General features: G+C 39.5%; 1 protein-coding gene across 1 annotated transcript in view; it reads left to right on the top strand.

The window, feature by feature from the left end:
• The window catches only part of ATP8A1 (ATPase phospholipid transporting 8A1), a 252,807-nt gene that overhangs the window by 180,265 nt on the left and 54,943 nt on the right, over positions 1–17,599 (top strand). The window contains 2 exon segments of the mRNA XM_021101159.1: positions 11,501–11,684; positions 11,779–11,889. Coding sequence (XP_020956818.1) covers positions 11,501–11,684; positions 11,779–11,889 — 295 coding nt within the window.

The raw sequence follows: 17,599 nt of genomic DNA, 5'->3' as shown, positions 1-17,599 counted from the left end.
GGAGGTTCCCAGGCTAGGGGTCTAATCGGAGCTGTAGCTGCTGGCCTACACCACAACCACAGCAACACCAGATCCGAGCCACGTCTGTGACCCACACCCAGACCACATGGCGTCGCCAGATCCTTAACCCACTGAGCGAGGTCAGGGATCGAACCTGAAACCTCATGGTTCCTAGTCAGATTCGTTTCCGCTGCACCACGACAAGAACTCCCTGGATAGCTTTTTATTTAACTATTTACCTCTCTGGATTTCTGTTTTTGAAGTGTAGTTCATTCATTCTTTTTTTTTCCTCTCATTCATTAATTCAAGGAATGTTTTCAAGCACCCATTATATGCCAGGCATCTTTATATGTGTTATAAACAGAACAGTGAACAACAGGAAAAAATACTCCCCACCTTCACATTGTGGCTATTATTCAATAAAAGAAATATGCATAGGCATATTCTTAATAAGGTCTATGTTTCTGTGAATGGTCACAATTGATTTATTAACTATCAGACAGACACATAAAGGCATATGACACTTGCTTGGAAGAAAAGTAGCACCATGAAGAAGAATAGAGACATAGAACTTTCTGTTGAGATTCGTGTATTTCTTCCTGCTTATGTACAAGAATTCTTCGTGTGTTCTGAATATTGTTCTTTATTGAATCTAGACATGGCAGATATCTTCTAATCTGGCTCCCTTCTTAATTCTGCCTGTGGTGTTATTCCTTGAATGGAAACCATTGACCCTGAGATAGTCAATAGTCAAATTCCATTAATTTTTCCCTTTATGGTGTGTGTTTTTTGGGTAGTAAGAACTTCCCACTCACAAAGGTATTTTCCTACATTTCCTTCTGTTAACTTTATAGCTTTATGTTTTTTGGATAGGTCTTTAAGCTTTTTTTAATGTTTTTGGTATGTGGTATGAAGAAGGGATACAGTGTTATTCATTTCTACAGAGTGAGAAAATTCTCCCAATACCACTTACTAAACAATCCACCCTTTTTTCTTCTGTTTGGAATGCCATATGATCCAGAACTCAAGCTCTGGGACCAGACTTTCCAGAGTCGAAGTCCAGGGCTCCACCTCTTCTTAGCTGAGAAATATGTTGCTTAATTTCTGCAGCTTCAGTTTTCTTCATCTTCGAAACGGAGATAAAAATAATTATTCTAACGCATTCTCTTGTGGCACAGCGGGTTAAGTATCCAGTGTTGTCACTGCAGCGGCTCGGGTCACTGCTATGACCTGGGTTTGATCCTTGGCCTGGGAATTATCACATGCCACAGGCACAGCCAGTACTAATAATAATTAATCTCATGTATTGTGAGGAATAAATAAGTTAATATATACACTCAGTGCATTGGTGACTATTGTTTAAAGTTATGTTTCTCTTAGAAATGTTATCAGATTTTCTTTTATGTAGCTAATCAAACATTTCTGATCATAGGACTGCTATAAAGAATTCTCTCTGACCATAATGGCCTTTTCTGTGTCCTAGATTCTATTTTTTGTCTGGTGTTAAAATTACTAACGTGGCTTTCCATTGTTTCATAGGAGCCTTGTCTTTTTGTCCCCCCTCTAAACCCTTGTGTTCAATCCTTCTATAGAATGTGGTGGCCAAGACTGCTGCACTATCTCTACATCCACACTCCAGAATTCATAGTGTTGAATTCTGGCTTCGCTGCTTACTTGCTGTTTTACCTTAAGTTATATAATCTTTCTGTGCCTCAGTGTCCTCATTTGTAAAATTACAATAATTGTAACCTATCTCAAATAGGGTTCTTCTGAGAATTGAATGAATTAAAGCAGGTAAAGAGCTGAAAACACAGCAAATGTCATATTAGCTGTTTTTGTGAAGTGTGTCTCTTTTAGGCACCATATTGCTGCATCTTTGTTTTAATCTAATGTGAAAATCTCTGTTTTTTAAGAAAAAATTAATTTTATTTATGTTTATTATATTTGTATTTATTATATTCATTGCCATATTAGACCTCATTTCTTCAATCTTTTTTTTTTTTTTTTTTGTCTTTTGTCCTTTTAGGGTCGCACCCATGACATATGGAGGTTCCTAGGCTAGGGGTCCAATTGGAGATGCAGCCACCGGCCACAGCCACAGCCACTGCAATGCCAGATCCAAGCCGCATCTGTGACCTACACCGCAGCTCACGGCAACACCGGATCCCCAACCCACTGAGCGAGGCCAGGATCGAACCCAAAACTTAGTCGGATTCATTTCTCCTGCACCACGATGGGAACTCCTCATTTCTTCAGTCTTATTTTGTGTTTTCCATTTATTATGCTTTTTGTTCCCCCCCCCCCCCCACCTTCCACTATCTAAATCACATTTTCTTTAGCTGGTTTGAAAGCTTACACTCTATATCTGTGCTCTATCTGATTATTTCTGATGTTTTGATAACCATATTTGTGTTTATGGTTTATTAATGTCTTTCCTTCCCACCCACTCCCATGTAAAGAGGCAAGAACTGAAGCTATTCAAGTAATTTTGTGATGCATCCAGGTTCAATCAGATTACCTGCTTTCTCTCAAGAAGCTTTTAGAAATTTTTCTTTTTTTTTTTTTTCTTTTTTCTTTTCTTTTCTTTTTTCTTTTTAGGGCCACACCTGCAGCATATTGGAGGTTCCCAGGCTAGGGGTCAAATCTCAGCCACAGCTGCCAGCCTGTGCCACAGACACAGCAAAGCTAGATCCGAGCTGCGTCTGTGACCTACACCACAGCTCACAGCAATGCCTGATCCTTAACCTACTGAGCAAGGCCAGGGATTGAACCTGCATGCTCATGGATGCTAGTCAGATTCATTTCCACTGAGCCACCATGGGAGCTCACAGAAATTTTTCTTAATCCTAGTTTAACCATAATGTGTGTAGGGTTATGTACCTTTTTCTTATAAATTCTTTTTGGTGCTATGTGAACCCTTTAATTTCCTGATATCTTCTGGGAAATTTTTTTATTTACACTTTCAGCTTCTACTGTATTCATTACTCAATTTACTATGGGCTTCTTTATTTTAGCGGCTATCCATTTATGTCATTTTTTTTGGTTGGTTCTTCATTATAACTGTTTGTTCCAGTTTCATGTTTCCAGTGTCTTCTCATATTTTCCAAGGTGTTTTTTTAACATCATACTTGTTTTAAATTTTTGTCATATCTGGTTTTCCAAGTTCTCCTTCGTATAAGTTAGTGTATTTCTTTTGTGCTCATGACCTTCTCCTGTCTTCCAAGTATTCCCTGTGAGACCGTTTTTCCCCATTTGCTCTCGCGGGCAGTGATGTTCCTTTTGGGGGAAAGGTGAAAGCTGGGTCCTAACTTGAGACACATCTGGAGATGGGATTCAGTCTAAGCTTAGCGAGTCCCTGTTTTCCCAAGTTCCTTTACCCAAGCCCTGCTCTTGTTGAAGGCAGCCGCATTCTGATGGAATTACCCGAGTGAGATAACATTCAAGGGTTCAGCTTTCCTCTTCTAAGGCGTGAGGTGACAATTTTCCTGACATTTTAGCTTTAGAACATTGGGGCTAATCCTGGAAAAGGCGTGCTTTTTCAAGCACACAGTTCTGTGGACTTTGAGTTTCCATAGATTGCAAGCACAAGCCAAAGTTGCAGTGAGAGAGGACAAGCCCCTCAGCTCCATCCAACCCAGCCTCAGCCCCCTCACACTGATCAGCCTGGCTTGCACAGGGCACCACGGACAGAGAATAGCAAAGCTGGAAAGCTTTCCCCACGTGATTGTTCATCTGTGGCCTCCAACACACCACTCTTTCTCTCTAAGCCGTGTACTTTCTAAGTATCAGCCAGTACTTCCTGTTTCCCCCAAAGTTTCCCGTTTCCACAAAGGATTCTGTGTTAACTGGTAATTGGGACCCTGAGATCTGGTGAACTCCTTTTTATCTCATGGCATCTTTAGGGTTTTATTCCAATTTCTGCCAGTAGCCTGTGCTACCACTTCTTCCATCTTCCCCTCGATATTCGAGGGATGTTTCCTTGGAGAAACCCATCCACATAGGAGAGAATTCAAAACGGGGGATGGGGAAGAAGAAGGGAAGAAAGAAGAGCGAGCTGATGTTCTTTAAGCCTACGGAAGCTCCAGCCTTTCCTAACCTACCCAGAGTCATGGGAAAAGGAAAGGGCATCAGTGCCCATGTGGGCTCCCAATGGATGTGGTGAACGGGAAGAGATGGAGGCCATAGGTCTTACCACCCTGAGAGCTCGAAGCGGGAGACACTCGGCCTTCTTGAGTAGATGTGCTTCCCCGTTGGAAGCCCACCAATCCTATCAGGTGAGGGTCCCTAGACAGAAAGAGGTGGCTGGGCCTTGTCCCATGTTGGAGAAACCTCTGTTTCTTTCTACTTCTGTCTGCTGTTTGAGAGTCCAAGAGAAACCACTATCATATAGGCTCTTAATATGTAACTCCTGGGATAGCAGATCAATAAAAGTCTTGACGTTAGTAACTCTTAGGGGCAGAAGGGAAGGGTTCTGAGATCTTCTACTTCCTTTCATCACACGGTAAAGGATCACTAAGGACTTGCTGAGCGTGTGATACCTGAATGTACATCCCAGCTCCACTTTCTTTTCCAAGCTCAGCTCTGTTTCCATCAGCTTGCCTGATGGTTCAACCAGGACCTCCCACTGCCGTCCAAACTTCTGAGTATCTAGAATATCCTGATCATTTTCCTCTGTAAATCGTCTTGCTTTTTCTATTTGTATTTAATCCATCATTTGCCCAGGAACCCAACTTTGAAACCCCAGAATCATCTCTGATTCCACCTTCATTTGAAACCCACCACCACCTAAATGTCCTTTCCTATTTTCATTTTCATTGTCCTCATCGTAGGTGAGATTCAGATCCATAGAAAGATACCCCTACCTACCTTATATACAGACATACTTCATCTCATTTTATTGTATGTCACCTTTATTGTGTTTCACAACTATTGCCTTTTTTTTCCCAACAAACTGAAGGTTTATGGCAACCCTGCATTGTCAGATGATGGTTAGCATTTTTTTAGCAATAAAGTATTTTTAATTAAGGTATGTATATATGTATGTATCTTTTGAGCAATCTGTATTAATTTTTTTTTTTTTTTGTCTTTTTGCCTCTTCTAAGGCCGCTTCTGCGGCACATGGAGGTTCCCAGGCTAGGGGTCAAATTGGAGCTGTAGCCACTGGCCTATGCCAGAGCCACAGCAACGCCAGATCCGAGCCATGCCTGCAACCTACACCACAGCTCACGGCAACACTGGATCCTCAACCCACTGAGCAAGGCCAGGAATCGAACCCGCAACCTCATGGTTCCTAGTCGGATTCGTTAACCACTGAGCCACAGCAGGAACTCCTGTATTAATATTTTTACACCTGTCTTCCTCACCTGTGTGAGAAAGCCTGAAGCATCCAGTATCTTTTACGTGGTTCCTCAATGCTCTAGATACACAGCAAATTAAACAGACTCTGCCTCCTGACAGTGAACCACCAAAAATGAAAGAGAGTTGTAATCTTAGCATCATGGCCTGAATTTCTCTTTCTCGCAAAATTTCTGTTTATTCAGTTCCACTACCATTTTTACATCTGCTATGTGCTAAGTACAGTACTAGATCTCCGACAATGAGAAAGAGAAAGAAAGAAGGAGGGAGGGGGATTTTCTTTTATGGACAAACTATTCTATGATGTGAGTATTTTCATAAAGATTTCTACTAGGAGGGGCTTTCTTTTTAGTGCCTTTTATAAGGTATATTTGCCAGTTTGGGGTGCCTTTGCGTGCACGCGTGCGCACGCGCACACGCTCACACACACACACACACACAAGCACATGCATATTCAAACATATGACCAGTTTTTATTATCTGAACCATTGGAACGGAAGTTTACCTATAACAACATAAATTCCACAAGGAGAAGTTTTGCAATAAAATATATCACAAAAGGAAACCTTTCAAGTTACTTTCCTTTTTTTGTCCTGTAGCAAGTATATCTGTGTTTTATTTCTGTAGATTCAACTCCTAAATTATTACAAGTTCCCCTTGAGGCCTCCCAATTCACAGTATATCAACAGATGTTGCTTTTGAAGGCTAGACAAGCCTTCACTCCTCAGTCATTTGAATAACACCACCTAGTAGCACATAAATGTTTTGTTATGGACCGTATGCTAGGAATCATTCCTAGAATTTGCTGTATAAGTGGTTGTTTTCATCCCAGTAATAAATTGATGGTGACTTTCTGGAAGTGTTATAGTAGTTATGTTATTTTGTTACCTGTAACATAGATTTTTTTTTTTTGCCATATTTTAACACTTCCTCAAATTCAAAACTTCATAAATGAGCCTAGCAAATTTTAGTTCAAAGAAGATTCAAGTGGCCGTTCCCCTTGTGGCTCAGCAGGTTATGAATCTGACCAGTGTCCATGAGGATGTAGGTTCGATCCCTGGCCTCGATCAGGGGGTTAAGGATCTGGCATTGCCGTGAGCTGTGGCGTAGGTTGCAGATGCAGCTTGGATCCCGAGTTGCTGTGGCTATGGTGTAGACCAGCAACAAGTGTGGCCCTAAAAAGCCAAAAGGAAGGAAGGAAGGAAGGAAGGAAAGAAGGAAAGAGAGGGAGGAAAGGAGAAAAACAAAACAAGCAAGGAAGAGTCAAGGGAGATGTCAAATTTTTCTCTCAGATTTTTCTCTCTTTTTGTAATTTCTATATTAGTCAGAAGAATGTGACTCAATGGGGAATAGACTGATATTCACATAGAGAAAACTTAGGAAGTTTGTTGCAAAGGAAAGTAGAGCAGATCCCCCTCTAATAATCCTGACCTCTGAATAGTCACCAGGAGCAGCCCTCCAGCTTAGTAAATACAGAGCCTCCATAAATACAGTCATTATATAAAACACTTCCGAATAATTGAGGAATACCATATTCCTCCATCTTATTAATTTTTTTCTAGATTTACTTTCCAAAGCAACTTTATAGTACCTTTTAAGTTTACAATATAAGTTTTTAAGTTAATGCATTATCGGCCTAATTTTTAGTGTATGTATGAATTTTTCCAGGTTATTAACTGAAAAACACAATACAGCACGATAAATTATTGTACTCCTTTTAGCTACTTATAAAAAGTCCCTTAAAATATTCTTTACTGTGTGACTGTGTAAATACATGCACATATAATCCTTATCCATATTCCATTCAAAAAGGTGATTCATTTAGCTAATCCCATTAAAAGGGTGCAAAATGAGGCTCATATAAGGTGGGCCACCCTATATACTTTCCAGCTTAAATGGTAAAAATTTCCAGTTCTCCGACCTAATGTTCACAGGGCAGTGGGAGTTACTGCATAGCAAATAAGAAAAATAATGAATAACACGTGCAGCAACTGCAGCCAAGATAATATCTGAAAAACATATTGCACTCAGTGCACTGCTAGGTTGTATCAAAAAGGACCACCCTCTGTTTGTGGAGCCACAGGAAAGAAAACTGGACTTTCCAGCACATGCTGGCTATGTAGTCCTTTTCCACAGAGGCTCTGACTTCTCCTAAAAAAGAAAAAGCAACAGCGGAAAAGATGAGAACTATGAATAAGTCTTGATGCAGACTCACAGGTGGTTAAAATATATATATATATATAGTAAAAAATAGAGCATTTTTGGAGTTTCCCTTGTGGCTCAGTGGTTAACGAACCTGACTAGCATGCATGAGGATGCGGGTTTGATCCCCGGCCTCGCTCAGTGGGTTAACGATGCTAATAATTTGGTGTTGCTGTGAGCTGTGGTATAGGCCTACAGCTGCAGCTGTGATTTGACCCCTAGTCTGGGAACCTCCTTAGACCACAAGTTTGGCCCTAAAAAAGACCAACACACACACACAACACAGTGCTTTTTCTTGGTTATGCTTTGGATCACTATTGCTATTAAAACTTAGGTTTTAGATCCTCTCAACCGTGGATTTGTGGTTCTTGGTAGACATTTAGAAGAACTCACTAGTGTGTTAAGTTGTCCTAGACTGTTTTGGAGATGATACAGATATAGAAGCAAGTGTACAAAAGTTAAGAAATGTAACTCTAATGAGGGAAGTGGGTCCTCATTTATGAGGTGGAAACACAGCAGGAGAAAGGAATAGATCCTGGAGAATTTTTAACAAGACGTTAAAGAGATTTAATATATGCCATTCTTTTACCTGATGTGAGCTCTCCTCTCCTGGTCAAGGCGGCCACGTCACATTCTGACTCATCTAGGACGGCTCCTGAAGCCCATGCTGATTTCTGCATCCTCTGAAATTATACGTACTGTCTTATAATTTGGTTTTGCCATCTTGTCATTCCCTTGTATCCAAGAAGAAGTTTTTTTTAATGGATGCTATAAAAACAGTAGAAGATCTGTTTCACTGATTTCAGCTTGACTTAACCTGAGTCCCATTAAACCCCATTCCCTCCCTAGGACATGCTGATGGAGGCCCAAAGCACATCCTGCCCAGAGGGGGAAGGACAGTCTCTAGCACATGCCTGCACTTATGCTCCCATGAGTCGACTTGGTGCTTACTGGGCATCTGTGGGTGATTGTTTCTTAATCAGTTTATTCCTGTTGTACTTTGTAAAGTAATCATTACTTAATATCTCATTAAGCCATCAAAAAATAATCTAGCCAAAACTGTTGCTAGGAAAACCAGGTATAATGTTCTAGAAAGATTTTTGAGTTGCTGAAAAAAAAATTGCTATTGAATCTGGGGGTCAGGTAACACTAAACCTGGGTGGAGGGCTTCATTACATTGTAGTTTTCACTTAGTGAAACAAACCACAGGTTATGCCTTGTGGGGGAGGGCTCTGTAAGAAAAATATGCAGAATTTCAACCACAAACCCCTTTGCAAAGTATATTTCTTCACCCTACATCGCAAGCTTGTCCATTTGTATTTTGAGTTAAATGTTTAGAGTACATATATTTTATTTTATGAATTCCCATGTAAATCTAACATCTTTGTTGAGCAACAAACTGCTATTTCAAATCCATCATATGCCAGGGATTCCATTGTTTTCTGAATCTTCTTCCAAGCCAGTTGTCTCCTTTTTATCTTGGTAATGGAAGCAGATCCCCTTACTGGTGGCAGCTGCAATGTAATTTTGGGAATGTCTCTCACTATATCATTGTCTTAAAAAAAAAAAAAAACAGAAACAAACACAGGCATTGTTCTTACCAAGTGAATTCTTACTCAGTTTTTAACACCTGAGTTTAGCCACATCCACAGAGTTGGTAAAAACCCTCAGCCAGTTTTAATTTGGGGGCAGTGAAAATTGTGGTGTCACACTGTAAACCAACTACAATGGAAAAACTAATCATTTTTTTAAAAAAAGAAAATTGTGGTGTCAAGTAGAGAAAGCAGTGGTTGGTTGTAATAGCCATGAAAAAAGGAAAGAACGTTTAATCCAGCTCTTTTCTGATACTTCTTTAAATCATTAACATTAGCTCACCGTGCAGTGGCTTCTCCTTTGTTACACATTCAGCTCATGGGAAAAAAGAAAAATACCAGTGTTTCCTAGCTCCATTGATCCCATGGTATAATTTCACAATGTATTTACACTGTGAGCCTGTTAAGTTGTAAAGGGAATTTGATAAATGTTTTCAAATGCTTCTCTCTTTTCATGCCCACTTCCCATTTGCTTTTTAGATCATTTCTTGGTGAGCATTCTTTTTTGACATGTACTAAATGTCAGCTGCAGTCCATATTTAAAACATTGGCCTAGAGCCAGTGAGTGGCTTACCAATTTATATTAGCCTGTTAAGAAAAATTAAATAAAATGTGAAAATGAAATAAAAATTGCTCCGAAGAAAAATGAAGGCTAATAGTGGAAAAGCCCATTAATGGCCTGATAGTCATCCATTCCTTTGCTATATTCACAGTTGTGTCATTCTGTACTATTGCCAGACTCTGAAAGGAAATCCAAAGAAAGAATTAAAAATAATTCTTTCAAATAGCAACTATTTATCAAGGACCTATTCTAGATCAGCGCTAGGAGTACAAAGATGAGAAGACTGGTTCACTCTGCAAGCAACTTAGAGTCTAAGGCAATGATTCTCAAAGTTGAAATAACAACTGGATCTGTTCTTGGCTAAAGCCTTTGAGAAGGGCATCTGGGCCTCCTGAAAGGCACATATTTGTGCAGAATATCCACTGCTAGGAAGTTTTCCTAAGGAAATAATCAAGAAAATGTGCTAGGATACATTGAGTCTTTCAGTGAAAATCTTCATTCCTAAGTAGAATAATAAATGATTAACCAGATGTTCCAGCAGATATTTACTGCCCTTAACCTTGATGAAGAATTTAGCTCTGAATTATTTCTCTTGTCCACTAACGTTGTGTGTATCAGTTGTTTCTCAGTAGTTCATTACGATCTTAATGGTTTACTCGTCACTGTTCTGTTTTCCTTTCTTTCTCTTTAATTGCCAGGACAATTGTGGACAGTATATTAAATTAATTCCGCTGATGCATATTCTGTCATTTAACTTTATTGTGATTATTATGGGGTTTATTTCTTAAATGACTTTTTAAAAGTCTGTGATGAGTTGCTCCAAAGTTAATACCAAGGATGATTTTAGTGGTTACTGGCGTTCTCTTTTCCTGATCCACCTTTGTTTAAAGGCTGCTTGGGGAGTTCTCGTTGTGGCTTAGCAGGTTACAAACCCACTAGTGTCCATGAGGATGAGGGTTCGATCCCTGGCCTCACTCCCTGGGTTAAGGATCCGGTGTTGCTGCAAAATGGGGCATTAAGTTGCAGAGGCAGCTCAGATCTGGCGTTGCTGTGGCTGTGGTGTAGGCTGGCAGTTGCAGCTCCAATTTGACCCCTAGCCTGAGAACTTGCATATGCCGCAGGTGTGGCCCTAAAAAAAGCAAAATAAAAAAATAAAAGGTTGCTTGTTCCGCTTGGCCATTGTACCTAGATGTGGATGACAATTGAGACACAGGAGCTATGTAATCAAGCACTTGGTATTTATTTTGGTTGATTCATCAGGATGTCTGAGGTCAGGTCGAGAAGTTAGACAGTTCCCTATAGTTAAAGTTGTTTTAAATGTACCACACATCATCTAAGATCAGCTTGCAGATGCTCAAGACTTTATTTTCCAGATATAGTAGAATTTAGTGTTTGGACTACCATTCAACTGCCTTTCTGGCTTTCTTTTTCATTCAAAAGTGAGTAATTCAATATTCTGATATAATCTGTTGGGAAGTAATGGAATTTCTGAACTCAGATGTCATTTTCTTTAACAAATGTATGCACCCATCTGGGCAGACTAGTACTTAATAAGACGTAGCTTCTAACTGCCACCTAGAGGTTTGCTTCCAAGACTTTATTTTTCCCTTAAAGTGGCAAACCGGGCTAAGAGAGAACTAAACATTTGCAAACCTAAGACTTTTCCATGATGATTCTTCAGAGACCTGTGCATTCGGCTCTTCTGCTGCTTTTATCCTTAAGACAATGACATCTTAAAGTTCCCTTTTTTCAAAAAACAGAAGTGATTGATAATTCACTCTAATTTAAGGGTTTCTCCACTTCAAAAATCTGAAGTCGTTGAGATGGTGAAGAAGCAAGTTAAAGTCGTAACACTTGCGATTGGTGATGGAGCCAATGATGTCAGCATGATACAGACGGCACACGTCGGTGTTGGGATAAGTGGCAACGAGGGCCTTCAGGCAGCTAATTCTTCTGACTACTCCATAGCCCAGGTAAAACCTCATTTCTGAAAAACACACCACTCTGTTTCCACCAGCTGACGTGATGAAGAGAAAAATACTAAAGTTTTTTCCACTTCTATTTTAGTTCAAGTATTTGAAGAATTTATTGATGGTTCATGGTGCCTGGAACTATAACAGAGTCTCCAAATGCATTTTATACTGCTTCTACAAGAATATAGTCCTCTATATCATCGAGGTAATAGCAGGTTATGTTTAAAATCTTTGTCATTTGCATAAATATGTGAAAATTTTCTTCGCGAAGATATTGCCTCGTCGTTTGAATTAACCCTTCATTTGCCCACTTACTTTTTTTTTTCTTTTTGGTCCACACCCACAGCTTGTGGAGGTTCCCTGGGTCAGTGATTGAACCTGTGCCACAGTGGTGATGACCACTAGATCCTTAACCCACTGAGCTACCAGGGAACTCCCCTACACTTTATAACTTCTCAGTAGGTTAAAATACAACGTTTGTCAGCCGTGGAGAGTAATGTTTAAATTCTGTCTAAAAACCTGATACAGCTTTGGCAGGAAATGTTGAATGAGAATTGCTAATGAAGTAATGAATTCAGCATTAAAAAGACTACAAACTAGAGAGCATTTTTTTTAATAAAGCTCAAAAACAGAGAGAAAACTATATGCTGTTTGGGGATGCACGCAAGAAAAACATTGTTTTAAAAGAAAAGGAAGGGAGTTCCCGTCGTGGCGCAGTGGTTAACGAATCCGACTAGGAACCATGAGGTTGCGGGTTCGGTCCCTGCCCTTGCTCAGTGGGTTGACGATCCAGCGTTGCCGTGAGCTGTGGTGTAGGTTGCAGATGCGGCTCGGATCCCGCGTTGCTGTGGCTCTGGTGTAGGCCAGTGGCTACAGCTCCGATTGGACCCTAGCCTGGGAATCTCCATATGCCGCGGAGCGGCCCAAGACCAAGAAATAGCAAAAAGACCAAAAAAAAAAAAAGAAAAGGAAGGAGAAGTTCCCATCATGGCTCAGCGGGTTAAGAACCCTGTTAGTATCCATGAGGATGTGGGTTCCATCCCTGGCCTAGCTCAGTAGGTTAAGTGAACTGTGGTGTAGATTGCAGATGTGATTCAAATCCCTAGTTGCTGTGGCTGCGGCATAGGCCGGTGGCTACAGCTCTGATTCAACCTAAAAAATAGAAAGACAGAAAGGAAGGAAGGAAGAAAGAAAGAAAAAAAGGCCAAAGAAAAAGGCAAAAGAATAGTGAACATAAACCTGAGGATATTCTACTAAGAGGTCTCCATCAGGAAGGATCCACAGGTAGTTTTGCTAGTGTTAATTGTCCCGTCATTCTTATGCTTCAAACTTAGATAATTCTATACAAGAATTCCTTGCTGTTCAGCTCTGCTTTTGGTTTCTGAGCTTGATTGGTACCAAGAATCCAGATACTGAGGAATTTGTCTAAAAATTGTGAGAATATTCAGTTCCTGGGTCTAGATGGCAAGGAATTTCTATATTCCTTTTCATGTCGTAAATATAACATCATATTTTCAAAATGAAACCCTAACCTGGGTCTGAAACATCACTTCTAAAAGGCTGCATTTTGTTCTGCAAACATTTTTGCAGTACCTACTGGCTGCCAGGCCCAGGCTTAGTTCAGTAACTGCCAAGTCAATGGAGCAAGTTTTCCCTCCTCCAGCAGTTTGCCTGCAGAAATATAAAACAGGAGTTCCCGTCGTGGCGCAGTGGTTAACGAATCCGACTAGGAACCATGAGGTTGCGGGTTCAATCCCTGCCCTTGCTCAGTGGGTTAAGGATCCGGCATTGCCATGAGCTGTGGTGTAGGTTGCAGACGCGGCTCGGATCCCGCGTTGCTGTGGCTCTGGCGTAGGCTGGTGGCTGCAGCTCCGATTGGACCCCTAGCCTGGGAACCTCCATATGCTGCAGGAGCGGCCCGAGAAATAGCAAAAAGACAAAAAAAAAAAAAAAAAAGAAATATAAAACAATCTGCATGTGTGATTTTACATTTTCTAGGAGTCACGTTAGTAACAAGTAAAAATTAAAGCCCACATTAATTTTAAATTGTATGTCATTTAACTCAATAGAGTCAATATTACCATTTCGACATGTAATCACTGTAAAAATGACTAGTGCAATATTTCACACTCTTCATACTAAGTGTTCACAATCCAGTGTGTATTTTACACTTACAGAATATCTCAGTTTGGACTAATCACATTTCTTTTTTCTTTCTTTTTTTTTTTTTTTTTTTTTTGCTTTTGAGGGCCACACCCATGGCATATGGAGGTTCCCAGGCTAGGGGTCCAATCAGTGCTGTTGCCGCCGGCCTACGCCAGAACCATAGCAATGCCAGACCTGAGCCGCATCTGTGACCTACCCCACAGTTCATGGCAACGCTGGTTCCTTAACTCACTGAGCGAGGCCAGGGGTCGAATCTGCAACCTCGTGGTTCCTAATCAGACTCATTTCCGCTGCACCACAATGGGAACTCCACTAATCACATTTCAAGTGTTCAGCAGCCACATGGCCAGTGGCCACCACACTGGATAGCACAGCACTGGTAGATGAATAAGGAACCTGAATGGTTACTTAGGATGTGAGCAATAAGTTCTTTTACTTTTTTTTTTTTAATATATAACCATTTTTATCATCAGAAGCTATATTTGTAATACTTAAACTCTAGGTGCAAGCAGTTCCTTGCTCCTCTTGCAGCTTCACAAAACATGACAGTGAGCCCTGCCTAGCTTGTTAAGCAAGCCCTCCATCTCCCACTCCTGTCAGAGGACCTGCCTGCACCCTCATAAATCTGCCCTGGGCTCTCTTACAGATGTTTGTTTATGCCACCTTGCCCTCTGCTCTGTTGACTGCGTCTGAGCATCTATCAGAAAAGACAGAACCAAACCATACGCCATGTGGAAAAAATATCCCTTACCTTAGACCAGAGAAGACAACAAAACAAAATCAGTAGATTCCACATGCCCCCACTGATGCACTGGTTGGGAACTGCTGTATGCTGGCTTCAGCTCTTCTCTATGCCTCTGTCAGAATGTTTACCTCCTTAGCAAAAAGTCAGCTAAGCATAGTTCTTATTATGAATCAGACCAATACAATTAAAACTTAATTTTGAAGTGTGCAAGCAGTTTTATTTATTGGTCACTAAAAAATCTATAATTAGGTTGCCTAATGACTTAATGACCCATTAGGTAAAAAAAAAAAAAAAAATCAAATTCTTTAATAAAATTCTTAGAAATATAAACAGGATATCTGTGAATTTACTTACTGTACATTGCCATTGAATTTGGTCTGAATAGTCTGTGTTTTGAGGCAAAATGCACTTTGGAAATAGCTTTTGAGGGCAAGCAAAATATTCTTTTTGTTTATATAGATTTGTGATTCTTTTCTAAAATAATTATTTTTGATTCCCAGTTCCCTCTATAGTTCTAATTTTTCTAGCTGTATTTTTTTTCTTCTTATCCTAAAACACTGACATTCAAAAGAACATCAGTTTATACAGTTTATTTACATATGCTTTTTACGTATACAGGAGTTTAAAGCCACTGGCAGCAATAAATCTACTTAAAAAATTTAATTTTATAAGATGAAATAAGAGTACTCAACTTGCCACTTTTTAAATCTAGATTATTTGACAATCCATAATGAAGTGGTCAAAATTATGTGCTATTGGGAGAAATAAAATACATTAAACTCAAATGAAAAACTAAATCTGTACGCTCTGTTTCAAATCCAGAGTTATGTGATTTGTGGTTGATTAGCCCTAAATTTCACTTGGCTTTGAATGTAAAGCCTCTTCGAGAAATGTTTAACACCGATCAAATTCTTTATGTGTTGAAAAGGAAGTTTAAAGTCCTAAACTTTACTGGAAATCTCATTCTTAAGTTATTTTTCTTTGAGCAGTTTATGGAAATGTATTTTGAATATAATTCAGCTATCTTGGAAACGAATTGACCTTTTAAATCAATTCCCAGATACCCAACTTCTGCCAGCTAAAACAAGTTCTGCAGATGTTAATGGCTCATGTCAATACTGTGAATGAATAGACAGAAAACACATCATTGAATGTCTCCAGTGAGGACAACTGCCAGTCTCGAATCTCCCCTTTCAGGTTTTTGTGCTGATCAGGCGTGGGAGCAGAGGACTCATTGACTGTTTGTAAGCTGCTGTTTAATATGCAGAAATGCTCCATCAGGGAACTGTCTGTGAAGCTTTAACTGCCACGCCTCTCCTGGGACGTGGAAGTTAGAACATAATGCCAGGAGAGGCAGGTCTGAAGTTTCTTTGCTAATAAGGCAATAGTATGGAACACTGTGAGTTTTATAGATTGTCTACAAAAACTTGCTTTTCCCATTGCTGGACTGCCGGGAATTCACTATCTAATGACTCCATTGCCATCAATTACAGCCAAACAAATAAACACAGATTTGGCAGGTGGCAGTAGAAAGCATTTACTTAACGGTGGCGCCCAGCAGCAACTCTAGGTGTTCATTGAAATTACTAGCATTCTCTAAAGAGATTTTTTTTTTTTTAATTTCTCTGAAACATCTGACTCCTTCCTAGCAAAATAAGGCCTTTTCTTTCAGACAATTAGTCACATCCAGGTTTTCCAGTAAGATCCCAAAGCAATGTAGCGTTTCTCATTTCCAGAAGCTTTGATTAAAGTCAATGAAGTGATACTTTCTCAGCAAACTGTGCTGGGATATGGATTTCCTGGGAATTTAAATAATTTAGATACCTCCCTAGAGGGACTGATGTTTTCTTTCTGCATCCATGGTTTTGTTGAGTCACAGGAGGGACTTTCATGTGTTTATAGTAATTTAGGGGTTGTTTGATTCAGTACAGGATGCAATTCTAATATACCTTTTAATACAAATCTCAAAATAACTTGAAATTGCCTTCTGGTAGGCTTCTTCACTGTTAAAAATTTCTTTTCGTCTAAAATATTTAAACTTAAATGCCAAAATATTTCTATGAAGATATGAATCCTGTGAAATCAGATTGTTATGATCATTATACAACTACAGATGTGATAAATTCATTTGAGTAATTAAAAAAATGGAAAAAATAAATTAATTAAAAAAAATCCAGCTCATCTGAAAAAAAAAAAAAAAAGATATGAGGTGCTGTCTCGGAAGGATCAGTTCCTATCTGGTCATTTCTCCCTTTTAAAAAACAGTAATATTAGAATGTCAGCTTTTTAAAGTATGGGAAGAAAATTTCTAAATTTCCCTTTCAGTAGGAAGAATGTGTTGATAGCTTGCCACTTAAAAATGTCTGCATTTCTCTCATAAAGCAGTTAACTGATACATTTTAAAATAAACTTTGACTGCAAGTGTGTTGGTTTATTTGCAAGTTATTTTACAGTGGAAACCTAATGTAAACATCCATTGACTTGAGGGCGATTCCTAAATTTCAAGTTCATGGTGGTGTCTTATTTAGCCCTGAAAGTTATTACAAAAAAGCTAGAAGACCATTCACATTTGCAAACACTTACTCACACACAAATTTATTAACATAAATTTCTCATTGTATACAGTATTGGTGATTGCAAATGCATTTATAACTATAACCTTTGGGCCAAGTCATGTCCATTAGACAAATTTGGTATGCATGCAGCTTCATCTTCCTTCAGACCAAGGAAGATTGGGCTGTATCTTCCTAGACTACTAAGGCCATAACTGTAAGTTTGTGTTTAAAAGTTCCTTCTATTACCTGCATACCCTAAGAAATCTGCAAGAGCTTCTTGGTATGTAATGCCACAGTAGATTGCAATCACCTTTGGGGAGAATATTGCTATCACCCAGAGTATCACAAATATGTACTTATATAATCCATATCTCCAAAAGGCCAAATGTGCAAACACAATAGATAGCATTGAAGTCTGCCTCGTTAATTTGTATCTATTGCATGCTTTT

Source organism: Sus scrofa, chromosome 8 (assembly GCF_000003025.6).
Source record: "Sus scrofa isolate TJ Tabasco breed Duroc chromosome 8, Sscrofa11.1, whole genome shotgun sequence".
In the NCBI taxonomy this organism is placed as follows: Eukaryota; Metazoa; Chordata; class Mammalia; order Artiodactyla; family Suidae; genus Sus; species Sus scrofa.
Note: the sequence above shows the minus strand (reverse complement) of the source record. Positions and strands in the feature narration are given on the sequence as shown.